General features: G+C 43.6%; 1 protein-coding gene across 3 annotated transcripts in view; it reads right to left on the reverse strand.

The window, feature by feature from the left end:
* The window catches only part of ASAP2 (ArfGAP with SH3 domain, ankyrin repeat and PH domain 2), a 112817-nt gene that overhangs the window by 35055 nt on the left and 61444 nt on the right, over positions 1 to 16318 (reverse strand). For all 3 annotated transcript variants that reach the window (XM_019537417.1, XM_019537418.1, XM_019537416.1), the window contains 5 exons: positions 14217 to 14320; positions 14037 to 14106; positions 6539 to 6626; positions 302 to 350; positions 25 to 191 (listed from right to left, as the gene is read on the reverse strand). In XM_019537417.1, the coding sequence (XP_019392962.1) occupies positions 25 to 191; positions 302 to 350; positions 6539 to 6626; positions 14037 to 14106; positions 14217 to 14320 (478 nt within the window). The remainder of the gene's footprint in view (positions 1 to 24; positions 192 to 301; positions 351 to 6538; positions 6627 to 14036; positions 14107 to 14216; positions 14321 to 16318) is intronic.

A 16318-nucleotide genomic window follows, 5' to 3' on the forward strand; every position in this document is an offset into this window, starting at 1 on the left:
ACCGAAGGAATACTTCAAAATCACCTTGTGCTCCACAGTCACAACACACATCATTTCCAGTCATCCTCTGGACCTCTGATATAATTTCTTTTGTCAGCTCTTGGACAATATTATTTTCTCCTGTATTATCATCACCTTTGAAGGCATTATTTAAAGCTTCTTCCTTGCTGTTCTGTAGCACAGATGTCCATCTAAAACAATGGTAATATTTTACATTTAAAATGCTATCTGCTTCTAAACTATAATGGGATATTATTAGTAGGATGGTAACCCCAGAAACAAAAGTAGTGAAGTAACTCACATTTGACATTCCTGTTCATCTTCAGCTTGAAAGTGATATGTTCTGTCATCTGTATAACAATAAATATATTATATACTGAACCAGAAACTGAACACACATACAGCCATCTCAGTGACTAGAGTTCTCTGTTTCCATTACAAGAAAGTCAGTTGTTGGGTGAAAAATTAAATTTAGTGAAATACACTTGTTCCTAGAGGACTTCATTGAGAATGTGGTGTCATGAACCTTCTGGATAGGGGTCAATTTAATCTAAATTACATACTAGTTTATATCTTTGTTTATAAGTCATTCTCAGTTAGCCATTTTACCTACACAGAGCAGTTTTTTCAGAGTAGGTGTTCTCCTCCTAAAGCAGGCGTGGGCAAAATACAGCTCATGGACTAGATCCAACCCACAGATAAATGGCTGCCAACACATTGGATCTGGCCTGAGGGTTACCAGTGGCTTCAGTCACTGCATGGTGCTGGCCAGGTGGGCAGGACTGCTTCTGCTCAACAGCATCAGGTATTAGTTGTGGACCTGGGCAGGGCTTTGACCACAGCAAGAGGGCGGAGGATTCCACGGACAGGTTCACGAGCCTGGACACAGAATATGCCAGCAGTGTCTACAGCTGATCTGCTACCCTCCCAGCACAGTGCAAGCTTTGCCCAATGCCCTGAACTGGGACCTGCCAGCAGCATCAGCCGTGGACCCAGGCAGGAACTTCTGCTGAGCCAAGGTAGAGTCTCTCTCCAACTCCTTCCCTTCCCACACTCCCTCCAGAACCCAGCCAAAGCTGTAGTTTCCCAGAAGCCCCAAAGATCAGCTGCAGACTCAGGCAGGAGCTCCTGCTGCACTGGGTGGGTGTCACCATCAATTGTAACACTGCCGTCAGGTTCTGACACTGCCACCCACCCAGCATGGTGGAGAGAGAGAGGTGACCTTCAGCAAGTCCCCAAAACTCCAGCCAAAATAACTGCCCACCTCTGTCCTAAAGCTATCTTTATCATTAAGGGGCTGTGCCTTTTACTGGCTATGGACAGAAGTGCAGTTTCTACCAAGAGAATCACCATTCTTCTAGTAGACGTCACAAGTGTGCACATATTCAAACTTTTTTTTCTGGGAGCAAGAAAATACTACTTAGGAAGAAACATGATTGTTCATGGGGGAATTTCTCTTGGGAGACTGCATGTCTGTACACTTTCCCTTGGCTTACCTCCTCCTGGGGACCATGAGGAGTAGAGCCTCCCAGTGCTTTCCTGAGAACAGGATCACTAGTCTGGAGAAGGTGCAAGAGGCAGCTGCTCCCAATCTTCCTGTAAACAGCAGTGGCGGGGAGGAGCAAATGCCAGTGGCTTCCCACCTGCTCCTCAGGCTCTCACCAGTCCCCAGTGTGGGAAGCAAGGAAAGACTTTGCTGCCCTACCCGCTCTGCTTGGCTGCTGGGCAAAGTGTAGGAAGTAGTGCTATCCCATGCTGGATTTCCTTTAACCGCCCCCCATCACTAGGCTGAGCAGCAGGGGTGGTGATCTAAAAGTTGGTGTGGTTGAGAGCTAAGCTTGGAAAGGCTTTTTTCAGCCCAGTTCCTGGCCTAGCTACCTTTCTGGGGTGTGTGAAGTAGGCAGGGCTTTGCCCCAGTACAAGGAGCTGAGCCAACTGAGCAGTGCTGTGAGCTGCCTTCCTGCTTTTCACACCAGAGTTCCCAGATTAAGAAGCAGGTGCAGGGGTGTTGCCCTACTGTGCCCTCTGCTCCCTGAGAAGAGGAGCAGCAGCTGGGGGAGCAGCAGCTGGGGTGGGGTGGGGGCGCTTTGCCCTGCTGCTCCTATCCCTTCCCAGACTAGTTCAGAAGGAGAGAAAAGCAGCTGCTGCTGCTCCCTTCCCCTTCCAAGTCAGAGACAGGGGCTGAGGGATTTGTTCCAGTGCTCCTTCCACTCCACTCTAAGATTGGGAGCAGAGTGCATAAGACTGATCCTGTTCCCCAGGACCCAGTCGGGGGCAAGTGCAGTCTTTCCCCACTACTCTAGTCGCCACAGGCACTGCTCCTCTCACCTTCCCCTGACTGCAAATCATTCTGGTCTCAGAAAGGCATAGAGAGCAGGGGAAAGAGCACAGCTGTTGACTGAACTGTACTACTCCCTCTCCTGGAAGGATTCCTAGTAAGGGAAGTTTCTAAGAAATTTACTGGTACAAACGAATGTCTGTTCATGGCCACTGTGAGAGCCAATAAGCATTATTACATTATCTTAAGATCTGAGTAGTACTTTCTGCATTAAAAACAGGTCTGAGAAAGTTTTATGTTTGGAATAAATATCTGACCAAAAAATCCATAATTGAGTCATTTAAATATATCAAAAGGATTTTCAGAATTTCTTTTCAAGTCTCAAAAACTCAAATACAGGCAACCCCCGCTTAACGCTGTTTTGTTTAGCGCTATTTCACTATCATGCTCATTTGAAATTGATACCCGATTTCACTTCTCTCTCAGCAAGTTTCATTATAACACTTGTGGTCACCCTCATGGGTCATTAAAAAAACTTCTGGTCCCCATCTTGGGTCGTCAAATACTTCCAGTTTCATTTAACGCTTGTTTCACTTAATGCTTAGTTTTCCAGGAGCCAATTTGGAGTGCTAAGTGGGAGTTGCCTGTACAGCAACCTGGGCTTTAAAATCTTCAGATACACACAGAATATTCTCTTTACAAAAACAAAAAGAAGGGCGGGGGGGAAAAAAAAAAAGAGTATGGAATATCCCCTCTTCTTCCATAAGTATATCACTGTTATTATAAAACAACAATAAAAATGATAATGAAAATTCTAAAAACTTCCTAACATTTCAGTTACATAAATGAAGAAAAATAAAGAATACAGAATTAGGTAGTATACTTAAGGTAGTGTAAAGGTGATGTTGTAGCTGTGATGATATATAAGTGCAAAAGCAAACAAAAAGCAGGTAAAGACAGAAAAGAGGGAAATAAAGCAAAAGCATGGGGGGAAGAGATATTTTAGTCTGAAATTTACAGGAATTTGGCCAGCAATCAAGGCAAAAAGGTCTAAAGAAGCTGTTCCTGAGAAGAAGAGTATACAGGAGAAAGTGCCCCCTCCAAGAGAATGAAGCTGTATGAAAAAATAGAAAAGAAATCAGTGCTAAGTGAGGTAGTGGGGAAGAGAGGGAGAGGGGGAGGGTCTAAAGTAGGTGGAGAAAGCTGATGGAAGATTTTAATAAGCGGCAGACAAAAGAAGGATTTTTTTAAACTAAGAGGTATGAAAAAATCAGCGTTAGCAACAGCAAGTGCCATTGAAACCCACTGCAAACCAGTACATTCAAAGACTATAAGATAAAGAAGTTATTTAAGAACACCAGCAGAAAATAATGAACAAGGGCAGAATAACAGGAACTAAGATATAGGAGAGTATAGCATTCATTAATGGTAAAGCAAACTATCATTTTAATTCATAGCTGTACACAAATGCAATGAAGGTGTGGGTTAAAATTTTCAGAAGTGCTTATGTGACTTTAGCCTGGCAAGGCCCATTGATTTGACTTGACTTGAAAGTCAATGGGAGGACAAATCTCAAGGTCTTTGCTAAGTCCCACTGACTTGAAATCAATGGAATTCTAGCAAGACTTCCAAACCTAACTACAGGTGGGTGGAATCAGGGTGTAACCTATTACCTTCATGTCCTTACACAGGGTTGTCCAACTTCCAGAGGCTGCAGACTCTGCAGGCCTCATACCCTGCAGGCCACACTAGGGTGAGCTGTGGACCCTGGGGCCGCACACTCCATGAATGCCCCACTTAACATGTACCTGCAACCCTCTACACCACGGGTGAGCAAAATGCAGCCCGCAGGCCGGATGTGGCCCGCCAGGCCATTCTATTCGCCTGCGGGGCCCCTAAAAAAATTTAGAAAATTAATATGCATCTGCTCCTGGCTGCCTGCCATGCAGCCCTCGATGGCTTGCCAAAACTCAATAAGCAGCCCTCTGCCCAAAGTAATTGCCCGCCCCTGCTCTACACCATGTGCCTTGGACCCTTTCCTCCCATCACTACACTGCACACCTGCATGGGTATTTCCCACTGCACTGTGTACCTGCAACTCTCCCCCCAAATACATTGTGCATCCACAACTCCCATGAGCAACCCAACACCCTATCCACCCGGGTATGAGCTCCCCCACAACTTATGGATGAAACTAAACAGGATTCCCTCTGAAGCCGGATGCTTCAATGTCACACTCCATAAGACTGGCTTAAAGGGCAGTCCAATATGCAAGTGTGGTGATACACTAGATTGCTGACCACCTCCTCACATGTGCATCACACCTGTGCACCCAGGATGAGGACCCGGCAGGCATCAACAATAAAGCAGTTGTGTGGCCTGCCACATTAATGATGAGGGGAAAATGAAATATACAAGACAAGAACAACCCATTTGCACCATATGCCCCAGGCTCACCATCACCCTGTGTCCCACCCCCTGGTGTATTTAAAACCTAAATCCTAAATGTTTATATTCTGTCTCTACTTTGGGCTGTTAGACTGAAACAAATTAATTTACAAGAAAATCTTTTTTTTTTTTTTTTTACAGTTTTTCACCGTTTCCTTTAGGCCTCTGGGATACTTTACATTTAAAGTTCCAAGTACATGAGCTGCACACCTGCCCTTTAAAGTTCACGGCATGTGGGCAGGCACCTAGGACAGCCCTGGTCCCTGCAAGGTAGGACTAGCTGCTCCATCGCACCCTACAGAAACCTCTGGAAAACTTCCAATTGGGCAGGAAGGGTGAAGGAGCTCCCTGTAAATGAGGCATGGGCTGATGGGGAAGTCCGGGCTCCTTTGTCAGCTCCTACTACTGCTTGCAGGGACCTCCCTTACCCTGTGCAAGCAGCTGGTGACGGCTTGTCAGGGTGAAGACCCCAATCAACTCCTTTTACTGTGGGGGATGCCCAGGCAGCTCCCTCACCTGTCTGACAGTAAGGGTGAGGAGGCTGCCTGAAATCCAGGAAATCTGAAGGCTTGCTGCTGCTTGAACACCAAAAGCCAGTTAAAGTTGTTGCTGCCAAGCTAAAAGGCTTACTGACAGGCTCCCCCAGGGGCACAGGGATCTATCACCCCCTGGCCAAAAAGCATGCCTTCATTGCATTCCAGCCAGGGGGCTTTAAACATGTGGCTGCCCACCACACTTTATTTTTTTGTCATGCTACAAACATTGTAGCATAACAAAACCATCTAGAGGCAGCCTGGGGGTTATCATTTATTTTTAATAACTAATTTTAAAAGTCTATTTTAAAAAATAAACACAATTTAAAGAAAAAAATATTCCTCCCCAAATTGAGGTGCATGCCTTAATTAGGGAAAGCTAATTTATTTTCTTCTTTGCTGAAATAGAAGTGGGGAAGAAAAGAAACAAGTAGGCACTAAACTAAAATGGATACCAAAATGGTCAGCAAGTAGTAGGGGCAGTATTTAGTGTTAATCCTCTCACTGTGCTGGTGAGGCAGTAACTTTTGGCTGAAGACCCACTGAGCTGGCTGAGGGCAACTGAAATGCTAAATGCAGTCTGTAATATCTTAATGAGGCTTGTGGTGTTAAAACAACCCTTTCATCATCTACACAATCTTACATAAAGACTAATTACAGTAAAAAGTAAGTCTTACTACTACCTTTCCAAAGGTCTCGGGCCTAGCCTTGTTAACATGTTGCCACACCAGGAAGTTCCTGATGTCTCATCCAAATTGTCTCATCAGATGCCACACTTCCTGAACACTGTGCTTCCAAGAGGACTTACTTTGTCACACAGGCAGCCATGACTGGAAAATTATTATTTCTACATTCTGCCTTCCAAAAACAAGGTACGCGTCTTATTTGAGGGCATGTGGTATGGAAGAATATACGTAAGAAGAACATTAATTCTTCTTTTTGATTTTGTAGTAAAGTCATAACTTTATACTTTTGACATCATAGCTGACCATCCTGGAAATACTGTTACCCTACTGTAGAATCATATAAAATAATATGAAATGAAAGAACATGCCCAATCTTTATACATTAACAGTTTAGCTAAATGAACAAATAACATTATGACAAATGGATGAAAGGTAAAAAACAAACAAACAACACTTTCAAGGATAGCATGTCATAATCTTAAAATATTTCATGAATGCTATCATAATGCTAAATCTGATTATTAATACATTTACTGAAACAATGAGATAACTTTGAAGTTACCTAGAAGCAAAGACCTGAACAACAAACCTACGTGATATGAGGTCAAAACATTTTTTCTCCTCTGGGTTTGTTTTCACTTGGCAAGTTAACAGATTGAGCTTTGCAGGAGGTCGATTAGCCTATTTAAAGATTAAAAAAAAAGAACACACAAAGTAAAATCCTTTAGTAAGATTCACATAGTGAATAATTAAGATTTTTATCTCTGTAGGTACAATCCTTTGGCAATTAAATGTTTTACAATACGTCTGAGCATGACTAGGAAGACTGCAAAACTTGATTAATATCACTATTTATGGTCAGACGAAAGTAATCATTTGAACTAATATTTTCTTCTGTTTTCCTTATATATTCTCCTATATGCTTTTTACATTGCTGGAGAACACAACTTAGGTACCTGATGAAAGTGACAAGAATCCAAAGTATAGCTTTAGGATGTATCATTTTAATTAACTTACCTGTAATAATACTTGCCTAAAGACATATAACAAAGTCAAATGACCTTGATCATTACAGTCTTCTTAATCAAATCATTCCCATCCTAGTAATATTTTCACTGGTATTTCACGTAAGGCCGTGCTTTATTACATTATATACGGCAACGTTCTAGCAAGGATCTATAATAATTTTCTTCTGTCTCATACATAATAATCAAGGCACACTGATGGACAATAAAATGTCCCCAAAGAACACTTTAACAGCATATACAAAACTAAAGAAAATTAGTCTTAAATTATACCATAAGAAAGACATCCAACACACTATATTCTACAAAACAGAAGTACTTTTAGAAAGAAATCTTCTCACATGGAATAGAAGCAGTATGTTTCAAAGGTAAAACCCACTTTTGGGTTTTTTTGAATATTTACAAGGACTCTGAGAAGATGACTAAAATAGCAACTCTGCACAGAATGCCCCTTTCCTCTAAAATGGCTGGCCCTTCCCCTCATTTAAGGGAAGGAATTCCTGGAATCCAGTAATTACTTGTATCTGCTATGACAGAAGAGCAGTTGTAGACTTATGTAAAACAATTAAATCAGAAATCAAATTAAACGATGAGCACTACATGGAAGAGTCACTTCTTTAAATAGTCTGGTAAGTAAAACTGCAAGGATAGAATAATGCATAACAATTTTTAAAATAACTTAACTGAGAGTCAAAACAGTTTGAGCATGTGTTTAATTAACCAATCTAGCACGATAAAAATGTAAAAATTGAGATATTTGTAAAATCAAGTTGGTATACCATAATATTATGTTACTAGGCTGCAAAAGAATATTGAAAAAAGGACAACTTGGATAGCTTTCTATAAAACCGACTGATTTAAATAATTATCTTAAATAAGAAGAAAGAACATGTCTGCGGAGAAAAATATATATGGATTTCCCTAGAATAAAACAAGTATAGAAGCAGTGATGAAAGTCTGGTGACCTGGACAAATGTGTATTCTCTTCTGTCTACAAAAGCAAAGAGAGACCAAATGAAAAGGGGCGTTTTGGGACAGCAGAGCTACGGAAAGCTTAGCTCAGGAGTGGGCAGGATACGGCCCGTGGGCTGGATTCAGCCCACCAAGGATTTCATCTGGCCTGTGGCGGGAGCCTCAGCCACATCTGGCCCAGGCTTGGGGAGCAGCCTGAGCCATAGCCCATGCGGCCACTCCCAGCACACAATGGGGCTAGGGTGGAGCAGCAACCGGACTCCGCTTCCTGGCAGCAGCAGCTCCTTCCAACCCACTGCCAGTGTCACTGCTGCTTCCAGATCCAGCCCCGCTGCCCAGGCGCCCCAGCCTATCAGCCCCACACCCACTGGTAGGGGTGCCAGATGGTGTCTCCATGGAGACTGGCCTGGGACCCCCACAGGTAGGGTGCACTGGGAGGATGGGATGGGAACAGGGACAGGTGGAGGAGCAGCATCTGGGAGCAACAGGCAGGTGGGGCTGGGATCATGAGGTAGTAACAGCTCAGAGTAGCACAGCCCAGAAACATGAGCCAGCCCTGATGGATCATGACCAGATGCTCTGCACTGCTGGGCTGCACCACCCCGCAGTTGTGCTGTACTGAGGCTGCCTGTGCATGCCTGTCCTGGGGCAGAGGCAGTGGAGGCTGAGTCATGGGCACATGCTCTGCCCCACTCCTGGTTCGGGCCAGTCATGATCCATCACGCAGGGAGCAGATTACAGCTTTGCCCCAGGCCCCAGCCCTGTGCTGTCGCCACCCTGAGATCCCAGTCCCGGCTGCCCGTAGCCTCTCCCAGACGCTGGCCTCCACCCACCCACAGCGTCATCCCACCTGCCTGGCCAAAGGTACCCTGCCCACAGGAGCTACTTAGAAAGTTTTGGTGAACTGTTGTGATGGTGAAGGGAAAGGGTGGGTGCTAAGCTGGTCCACAACAGTTCACCAAAATTTCCTAAGTGGCCCTCTAGCCCTAATAACTCTCCACCCCTTGCTTATCTGGACTAAGTCAAGCAAATATGTACCCAGAAATGTCTTGGCTGGAGAAGAATAGCAACCATTGGATAAGCAGACTGTATTCCCCTCAGTTCTCAAGGGGTTTTTATTTGGAAGTTGATGGAAAGTTGCATACTGTGCAGAGAAAGCAATTTTGATTATTTTAACAGACAATCACCAAATAATCTACTGACAATTATTCAAGTGAGAATTAGACAAGAAAATATCATGAACTAAGGGGTTTTTGCCTCTAAATACATAATAACATTCATAAAAATAAGTTTTCCTCATTTTGGCTTGTAGTTCAACATTTTGACAAAAGCCTCCCCCGCCTTTTTTTTTTTTTTTTTTAACTAATCCAACGAGCTTATTTTCCAATGAGCTTTCAGATTGATTATAGTGTAGGTTTGGAATAAAACAAAATAATAAGATAAATGTTTGACAAACTATTTTTTACCATGCTCATACAGTTGTGTTTAACAGATTAAAAATGTAAAAGTTCAAAAAAAATTCCAAAGTGTGCTGGACTCAGAAAAGTTATAATGGACCCTCACAGGCCAGGGCATATACAGCACTAACCTTATTTCCAGTGACATCTAAAACACGGAGTGTAAATCAGAAGGTCTAGGGTAGAATTCAGTCACCTTCTGTGTGCCTAAATGGCATCTACCTAGATATGCAAGTGTTTTTTTGGGCACATACACACAACTTCCACTTCTATTACCATTTCTGTGCATACATGTATATGCACGTATGCTGCACATGCTCAGAAGGTTATGCATTGGCTAGCCAGGTACCCAGCTATGTACATGTGTACAGTGACATTTTTTAGAAATAGAAAATGAGTGAAGGGCTCCTATGTTTTAATCCACTAGCTGAGTAGTTAAAGCACTTGCCCAGAGAGTAAGAGAACCAGGTTTCAGGTCTCAATCACCAGGACGGGGTTTGAACCTACATCTCTCTAGTATACCAGCACAACAGTCTATCCACAACACCACAAATTAGACATTATCCAATTGCTTTTCCAGAATACCTTTTGAAGCTGATTCTGGGGCAGCTGAGAGAGAGAAAGAGATATGGGAAGGCAGGAGGATTAGAAGAAGCTAGAGGGTGTGGCTAAGGGAGATGCATGCTGCTCTAGAAGAGGCCAAACCCTAGGTTCTGCTCCCAAATATGAGAGAAACTTCTCTATGGCATCCATTTATTTTATCTAATGCCTATTAAAAACAAGGTGCAGTGGCTCTGCTTCAAAAATGTGTTGGAGAAAGGACTGAAAAGTACCTAACCTATAGCATGGAAGTTAGAATGTTGTACTAGAACAGAGGTTGTCAACAGGGGGTATGTGTAACCCCGGGAGTACTTGAAAAGGTCTTAGTGGGTACATGTGGGTGGGGATGGAGCATCGCCATGCACCATTCTGCGCGGCTGCTTCCTGCCTGGCCGGACATGGGGGAAGCTCGCACATGGCAGCTGCTGCCACTCCACATTTAGCCACGAGCCACCCTCCCCCGTCCCGCCCCACCCAGGCTCCACTAGGGGTATGCTACTCTGCGTCTGGCCGCCGCGGGTACACTGATCCAAAAAGGTTGAAAAACCCTGTACTAGAACATCAGAAATACAGTTCAAACCTGCTCTGGGTGAAGGGGGCCTACAACAAAGGTCTCTAGCTTCCTATGTACCCTAACTACTCAGCTATTATTGCTTTGGTGTTTTAACATCTACTTGTCGTGGATTTTTCTCCAGCTACAATTTTGTGACATACACACATACACAAAGTGCCCATATATAGCTACATCCTTGCTCAGCTAGTGCACAGCTCAGTATATGTCCATACATGTCCACATGGCATGAATAATAAAGGGTAACAGAATCCCTTGAACATAAAAAGGTCCTGTCCTCCTTTTTACCTGATATTTAAACTTAGTTCTGGAGTTCTTTCCCCAGCCTTGGTATTAGCACTTGAGTACACAGGGAAGTGGCTCCACTTTTTAAGTGCAACCACTTTTAAAATCCTTCTAGAACCCAAACTAATTTTAGAAAAAGTGACATCTTAAAATTTTTAAACTGGGATTAGTTTATTCCACTGAGTAGGTCAACACCAATACTGGTAATATTAATGTTTAGATGCACAACATTGTTTCACTCTCTAGCAATAAATTTCTCATCAATTTGATAACACCACACGGTGGTTAAGTTTCCTATAGTTATTGCTGTTAGTTCATTTCTACTACTGCAAAGAGAAGGAGCTAAAGTGCAGATAAGGGACCGGTACCTGCTACTGTTTTGATTAGGTCACGTAGCCCTACACAGGGCATGATTAGAAGACATTGTTAGAACATGAATACTACATGTACTCAAGTGTAACTATAGTTATAATGTTAATTTGGGATTTCTGAATCTCTTCATACCACCTACTTCACTCAGATATTTTAAGATTAGCATCCACTGTACCTTGTCAACATCCAATCCAGATTATTATCCAAATAAACAGAAAAGAGGGAATTCTCCACCTTTTCCCACTTGGTCAACTTCAGCTTTCTCTCCGTATACCTTTGAAGGATAATCTGTATCCACAATATTAACTCTTAGTAGGCTCAGGCAGGAAAAAAAAACTGGATGCAAGAATAAAATATCTAGGTGCCTCACATAAACACTGAACAGACTTATGCTGGCCAGGTACATAAACTAACTCAGCTGGTATTATTTGGCAAGTTTCATTATTCAAGTCCATCACCATGGCAACTAGGAAGGACCGGAAAGTCCAACTATAAAATCTGTCTCTTTTGACCCTGGATTGGTGATAAGGGAGATAAAACACATGAAGAGTTTCTAACATTAAGGGAGGAAAGTGATCATTATGCATCTCTCTCTCTATATAAATCCACTTCAAGTTTCCTGAAGACTAAAAGTTCTTGTTCATAATCAGCAACTGGTTACAATAGGTCAATCTGTTGCTAACTAGGACTGGGCGAAACAGCAGTGTTCTGCTTTGACACCTGTTTCAATGGAACAGTGTTTCGTTTTGAGTTCTGCTTCATTTTGAAAGCACTGTTCCATTCCCTCAACACGGCATGCCAGAACAACAAAAAGTTGGGGCAGGATGCACTGCATAGCATTAATATATTTAATAACCACAAACGTGGCCTTTGTTGTTGTGTACTTTTTTTGTTAAGCATGTTGCAGTGTGAGAGAGAGAAAAAAAGAAATAAGAGAAAGTGGAGAGAGAGAGAGAAAGGAGAGCAGAGAGAACCAGGCATATACACATACACACATGCACAGAACCACATGTGCACAAACACAGAGAACCAGAACAGACAGATGCACACACATATCCAGAACCAGACATGTGCACACACAGAACCAGATGCATGGATGCACAGAGCCGGGTTGCTGGGCCACTGGACAAAGTCTGACCCAAAAATGCCCTGGGCCTGCCAGAGCCCCTGTGCTTTCCTGGGGAGCCAGCCCCCGGGCTGCAGCGTGGCTCAGAGCCTGCCCATCAGCCCAACCATCTACCCACTCCACACAGCTAAGCCAACAAAGGTGCAGCACTCCTGGCAAGGGGCAGCACCAGCTTCATCCCAGTAGGGGTGCTAGGCCAGTGCTGGGCTTGGAGTGGGTGGATGTCAGGTGGGCTCAGCTGCAAACCCTGCTGCAAGCAGCCCAGGTTCCAGAGTTGGCAGCAGCTGCAGAGCTGGGGCTGGCTGCAGGCAGGAGTCTGCAAACAGCAGCACATGCATCTAGGAGCAGACAGTGGTGGGGCCTGGGGCAGCACAACCCCAGTCTCTCCCCTGCTGCCAGCACAGAGCTGATGACTGGGCTCTGGAGCCCACAGCAGCTGCTTGTAGCCCACCTGGGCTCTGGGCTGCTGTAGGTGGCACTGCAAGCAGCTGCACCGGGCTCCAGCATTAGCTCTGTACCAGCCTGTGCACGCGTGCCTCAGAGCGGGCAGTGGGGGAGGGGCCTAAGGCAACGCAACCCCAGTCTCTCCCCCACTGCCAGCACAGAGCTTATGGTGGGGCTCTGGAGCTCAGCACAGCTGTTTGTAGCCAGCCTGTTTTCTGGGCAGCTGCAGCAAGCAGTGGGCTAGCTGCAAACAGCTGCGCCGGGCTCCAGAGCCTGACACAGCTGTTTGCAGCCTGCCTGCTGCACCCAGCTCCAGCTCTGGGTAGTTGCTGCCAACCACAGACCCTGGGCTGCCTGCAGCAGGGCTTGCAGCTTCCCAGCCACCTGCTGGGAGCAGCCCAAGCTCTGCGGTTGGCAGCAGGTACCCAGAGGCTGGGGCTGGTAGTGGCATGTCGAACAAAATGGACTCGTGTGCCATGCTCAGCAAGCATGCTGGGGGTCAACCCCTGCCCTAGGGTGATACTAACAGAGCAGAAATATAAAAGTTTTCATTTTCTTTTTTCTCTGCCCAGTGGACAAAGAAAATACTTCTGTTACCTAACCGTATTCAGATCCTTCATACATTTCTAGCAAAGGTAAATAGGCAGACAAGGCTATTTGTCTGCCTATGTCCTTAAATCAACACAGCTACAACCAACAACCCCGTAGGAAAGATAAAGGGTTTGTTTTTTGTACTCCCTTTTTAGTTTCTTAAGGCTGTGGACCTAAGCTAGTTCTTATTTTCTCTCGTTTATCCTCACCCCAGAAAAGTCACCTTCATACCAAATAACTACATGGCAACAAATCTTCCTTCTTTTGGAAAGCTTATATAAGAGAAGCCTGGAAATCCTGTCTTGCAGGTTCCAAAGTTATGTTTGAAACCACCTCTAAAGGAAAGCCTTTCCTATATTTTTTCAAAAAAGTGAGGTGCTGGGAGGGAGGAAAGACAAGTAAAGTATATGTTTTTTTTCCATTAGCACTGATGTGAATCATGAAGGAGGAATTCCTAGATTTTGTGCCTGGGTTGTTAGAGTCTCATGGAAAATTTTCTGAGACTGCCTTAAAAAGATGCATCTGTCCCATTTAAGATGTTGTATGAAGAATCTAGCTAATTCCTAACGACAAATATAGAACAGCATAGCCTGTCGTTTTGTATTAGCAACCAACTACATGCATAAAGTACTATAAACAAATACTTACTGTACCATGGGAAATAGTAAGAAAACCATTTTTAACTGAGCATTTCCTCTTCTGCCACACTTTTCTGATTCTGGTTTAAAAAAGACAAAGTGGTTCAAGTTTTAGTAAAATTAATAATAAATTTACATACAGCCTTCTAGGAGTTAATCTTTTTCCCACGGTGTATTTAGTCTTACATACCCATCACTTTTCTTATAGAGACTACCATTTCTTTCAGTGCCATGCTCTTTGTTTCCCTGAGGCTGATGTAAACTGTAAGTTGTGCTCTGACGGATTTGAGAATCCTAAGGGATAAGAAAAAAAAAACAAAAAAAAAAACCACATTTTAACCAAAATATCTCTGTTAACAAGATGCACAGATCTTTCCTCCTGTCCTATCACTAATCCAAAAGAGTCCAAATGAAATAAAGTACTTTTTCTAACTCCATGATTCTCAACCAGTATGCTACCAGATCCTTTGTGTGAGGAGATAAGCAGATAAGAGAAACACAGGCTTAGGCTTGTCCCTACCCAAATGATCCACCACCCCCATTGCAAGGAGGTAAGCACTGTAATACATATATTAGTTTTTGAAATTAGGTGCCACTCAATTCACAAAATTCATGGAGGCTGCCTTGTGTCCAAAAATGTTGAGACCCATTTGTGTAACTTAAAGAACAAAAGCATTCCAGAGGCAATGAAAAGATATTTTAAAAGTAGCCGGGAACTATACCTTCAACAGTTTCCTTTACTTATTTTTATTTGGCTTCACCATCACCACCACTTACATTCCTTTTAAGCTGATAATAAAGTTGCCCCAACCTATGTAAACATTACTGTGTTTATGCCACCAATGCATGCTGCTATTTGTAGCACCCTCCCATAAAACTCATTGAAGAAAGGTTTTCCTAAGGAATCTGTGCCAGCTCATTCAGTGAAATATCTAAATGGTTAAGGCACATGAGAGCCTTCCCACTCCACTGGGAAAAATGCTTCAAACGCCTTCTGTCTACCCACTCACTGCTGCCAAACTCCGAGCAATCTCCAGCATGAAAAGAAAAAAAGAAAGAAAGCAATCCTTAGTCTTAGCTCTTGGCTGTATCAACATTTTATGTGGTCCTCTGCCAGGTCAGTAGATAACATGTGGATCACTGTCTTGCAGTTTCCAAGAAATGCAGAACCCCTCTGCTGCTGCTGCTACAGGCTGGAGCAAACATGCTCCATGCCCCAGGCAGGAGCAAGCCACAGCTGCAGCTGCAGAAGGGTGGGAGGAGAAACAGGACACATAGGCTAGGAGATGGGGGAGAAGAGGGACTTGAGGCTGCAGGGGGTGGCAGGTACCAGGCGGGGCAGATAGGCAGCAGGGGGCAAGGGTCAAGTTGTTTGACCCCCCCCACACACACATACACATACACACTGGCCCTGTTTGCCTTACTGCAACTAATTTAAGATGGCCTTCCAACAATTACATTCTCTACATGAAAATCATAACAAATGTATAAATTTTCCATGTACAGAATCTAAATTTCCAGGTCACCTCAAGTTCAGGGTCATCTTGGATTTGGGTAAATATACTACATTCCTACTTAAGGAGATGTGAATACAACACTGCTGCATTTCAGGAAGTATGTAGAAAATGACAGTGTCTGGAGTACCCAGAACAATACCCAGACCCAAACTGATAACAGGTTAATAGGAGCCAAACTATCATAGTTCTTTCCAGTGCACTGTTACAATCCTTTCCCGTCTTCAAAGAAAAAAAGTATGATTCAAAGACAACAGGAAAATGGGAATTTTGTCTGAATATGTTGAGGGAGTTACAGGTGGAGACCTGTGGACCTTTCATAGTTTCAGAAACAAGTGAACCTGAAAGAGACCATGCTGTGCCACCCCCAGGACCACAGCTTTCTAGAGATTTCCATATTTCAGCATCATTTAGGAATATACCCCAATGAGTTGGAAAATGGTGAGGTTACTCTCAGAAGAACTGGATCAACACCCTGAAACAATTTTTCAGTTGATTTGTATCTTAGGCCCTAAACAAAACAGAAGACTGACCCTGCAAATAACAAGCATTATTCTTCTGAAGAAAGAGGAGAACAATATGTTCTAGTAATAAGGAACCTGATATCTCAAGCTGTATTAACCATAGGCCTATAGAACAGATTTGCCAATCTGTTAGAAATGGAATATTGTTAGAAATGCACAGCTTGCATCTTGCACCCGATAAGAAAGAAACACTGTCAAGGACTTTTTTTCCTTGCCCAGCCTTGCCACAGCTTTTCTTATACTAAATCGCAGAC

Source organism: Crocodylus porosus, unplaced genomic scaffold (assembly GCF_001723895.1).
Source record: "Crocodylus porosus isolate Cpor-Errol unplaced genomic scaffold, CroPor_comp1, whole genome shotgun sequence".
NCBI classification, from domain to species: Eukaryota; Metazoa; Chordata; order Crocodylia; family Crocodylidae; genus Crocodylus; species Crocodylus porosus.